At 51.8% G+C, this 3,541-nt stretch overlaps 1 protein-coding gene across 1 annotated transcript; it reads left to right on the top strand.

Annotated features, from left to right (window-relative positions):
* Positions 1-1,151: 1,151 nt before the first annotated feature.
* Positions 1,152-1,997, top strand: PUNSTDRAFT_136599 (uncharacterized protein; the record flags this gene model as incomplete). The annotated part of the gene is made up of 1 exon (XM_007386184.1): positions 1,152-1,997. The coding sequence occupies one exon, from the start codon at positions 1,152-1,154 to the stop codon at positions 1,995-1,997; it is 846 nt and encodes a 281-aa protein (XP_007386246.1).
* Positions 1,998-3,541: the final 1,544 nt, after the last annotated feature.

Below are 3,541 nucleotides of genomic sequence, written 5' to 3'. Positions count from 1 at the left end.
AACCCCCAATAGACCCTCGGAGGAACCCCGGGGCAGCGCCAGGCGGAGACCCCGGATCAGGATCAGAGGACGACAGCCGTGAGAATAGGAGTTCCCCCGGGCGTAACGCATCGGAGAGACCGAACATCGCCAACCGTGAAGGATCGTACATCCCCATGCAAGAGGATTTCTCTGCAATAACATTGAGAGAACTATATCATAAGAAGATCCTTAGAATGTTTAAAAGATATGTAGATTCCTATAGAGTCCCTTCAAAGAACATAAAGAATCAGAAGCCGGCTCAACCTAAGGAGTGGCAGGGGGACGACGATGCCGATCGCTTCCTTGATTGGTTAGATCTATTATTAAACTTTTTCATGCTCACCGGAATGACCGGAGAAGAACACGAGGACGAACGGGCCGCGTTTACGACAGGATTCCTGTCGTCGAAGCCTAGGTATTGGTGGCAAACCAAAATAATTAGAGCCACGGCACTTGCAGATCCTGTTCCCTTCAAGGAAGGGATCATTAAGTTATTCGATAGGTTTGTAGTTACATTAACGCCAGAAAAGGCTCGTAAGAAATATTTAAATGTGTCATTCGAGCATAAAGATGGGGTACAACAATTCTACGATGAATTGATGGACGCTGCCGACCGTTTACTACAACAGCCTACGGAGACCGATATCTCGGAGAGATTTCTTACTAACTTACCTGAAGATTACATTGATCACTTAGTGGGACTAAAAGATGTCCGAGTCGGCGTCACTAGGATCGAATTAATGCGGGACTACGCAATACAGTACGAGCTAGCACGGAAGTCCCTCAAGGCGATCCGAGACTTACGCGGAGGACTGCGCAGCAAGACGCCGACGGCGAAATATGAACCGGGAGATCAGATCGGGAAATACCACGGCGGAGATCGAGACCGCTACAGAGCCACGCGATACGAGGGGCCGACTCGCCCAAAGGAGCGCCCCGAGCTACCTAGAAAAGACGAAAATAAAATCTCTCGTAACGTAGGTACGGAAGATCGCGGAAATAGACAGCCAGAGGTCAAGGCGACTGGAGGTAGACCATGGCCCAAGAGCGCTACTATCCTCAAGCCAAAGCCGAATCCGCGGTATCCGGACTTAGTATGCCGCCTATGCGCCGAAAAAGGGCACATCGCGATGGATCACTACCCTGATTCAGCACGGATGCACGTAATGGACGTCGTAGATGATAGGTCTGATGGAGAGGGCCCAGACGCTTCGAAAGAAGCCGCGGAGAATGAACCAGAATTGCCCGAACAGGAGCGTACAGACGACTCTGAAGATTACCGGGAATCTTATGAAGCACATGCCTACAGCGAATACAGTAGTACTGATTCTGATAATGAGGAGAACGCTGTGTACATGGGGGCTCTACTCGCAGGAGGCGAGGAGCGTGAGCTCACTAACTCACCAGAGCGTCAAGCGCTACCGTTCCCAAAGGGGAAGCGCCCGGTCCCGCCGCCCGAAGCTCGCGAAGCCATCAGATCTGCGTTACACAGGGAAGACGGTGCACACAGGCCGAGGTACCCAAGGGAATGGACAGAGCTACTCGCCGCTTATGTCCAAATTAACGGCGTAAAGGCCTGGACACTATTCGACCTCGGATCCAATACGGATGCCGTCAGTACCGAATTTGCACAGATATGCAATCTTGACGTCTTCGAGCTCGAGAACCCCGTTACGCTTAAGCTGGGCTGTAAAGGCAGCAAGTCTAAGATTACGCACGGCGGTCATTGTAGGACCGCCCTAGGGACTATCAATACGAGGTGGTACTTCGACGTAGCCAACATAGCACACTATGATGCCGTTGTCGGCTTGCCGTTCTGTGCTAAACACGGAATCACCATAATGCCCGACAAGCGGACCATCAGGCTTCCGGATGGCCTAGACATCCCCGCGGAGCTTGAAGGGGGACGGATCGGTGGGAATGACAAATGGGCTCGGCCCAACCCCGCCAAGCCTCGCGCTTCCTTTCGGAAGTAAAGTTACACGTGAAGGACAGCGCCCACGGCCCAAGGTAGCGGTCCGCTCCCACGCGCTAGATACGAAGCTACCCGATATAGCAGAGAATAATGTACCCACTGTAAGCCGCCTTGCGAGCGGGATAGTTGAATACGAAGAGATCAAAGACATCAAATTCGAGCGAGAATTTGAGACAGCTTACGAGCAGCACCGCGCTGCTGAAGATGCACAACGGAAGACGCCGTGGGGCAAGCAAATACCGTTCCCGGGACCTCCCAGAGAAGCGAGCGCTCAGGAATCAAGAGAAGGGTTGCCATCACGCGCCCAAGAAGCAATACTGGACGATGCAATCCCACGTCTCCGAGAGCAGTGGGTCCAGCACATTCAGGACATTACAGGGGACATTCCCCTTAGGAAACCTCCGTATAGGGAAGTAAATCATAGCATACCGCTAATAGACCCTAATAAGAGGTACAAGGGACACCGTCCGCGTTGCGCAGAGGCGTACCAACGTCTATTACAGGATAAGATACAAAAATACACGACTGCCGGATGGTGGGAATGGAAGCCTGTCGAGAACGCATTGCCGATGCTGTGTATTCCCAAAAAGGATGGGAAATTACGCACCGTGTTCGACCTGCGCGAACGGAACGATAATACCGTTCATGACATAACTCCGATGCCAGACCAGGACCGCATTAGGAATGACGTCGCTAGAGCCCGATACAGATCTAAGTTAGATATGAGCGACGCGTATGAACAAGTCCGTATCGAGAAGGGCGACGAGCCGAAAACCGCGTTTTCGACGATTATGGGAACCATGATATCCCACGTGATGCAGCAAGGGGACTGTAACGCCCCGTCTACATTCCAGAGGCTTATGACGCATAATTTTAGAGATTACATTGGTGTATTCGTACACGTTTATCTAGATGACATTTTCATATTCTCCAACACAATAGAGGAGCATGAGAGACATCTCGAATTAGTATTTGCCGCCCTCCGCAAGGCGCAGCTGTACCTATCAAAGAAAAAAGTCGACCTATATTCAGACCGAATGGAATGTCTCGGACACATCATAGACGCTCAAGGAATACACGCGGAATCCGACAAACTGGAACAGATCCGCGAGTGGAGAACGCCACGAAGCTACTACACAGAAGTAGCCCGATTCCTCGGGCTCGTACAATACTTAGCTCAGTTCATGCCGAATGTGGCCACCTACATGGCCCCACTTTCAGACATATGCAGTGAAGGGACACCATTCCATTGGCGGCCCATACACGAGAAATGCTTCCGCACAATCAAGGACTTGGCGTGTCGAGCGCCCATTCTGAAACCAGTTAACTTCGGTGATCCCGATCCGATCTGGGTCGTATGTGACGCTTCGAAGACCGGAGTTGGGGCTTATTACGGTCAGGGCCGAGACTGGCGAGTGTGCCGGCCGGCCGGATTCATGTCTAGGAAGTTCACAAATGCACAACGAGGCTATGCTACGTATGAACATGAGACGCTAGCCATATTAGAAGCCCTCCTGAAGTGGGAGGACAAGCTTATGGGCCGAA

This window comes from Punctularia strigosozonata (assembly GCF_000264995.1).
Source record: "Punctularia strigosozonata HHB-11173 SS5 unplaced genomic scaffold PUNSTscaffold_10, whole genome shotgun sequence".
In the NCBI taxonomy this organism is placed as follows: Eukaryota; Fungi; Basidiomycota; class Agaricomycetes; order Corticiales; family Punctulariaceae; genus Punctularia; species Punctularia strigosozonata.
The sequence above is the reverse complement of the archived record's forward strand: the minus strand, read 5'-3'. Positions and strand labels throughout refer to the sequence as shown.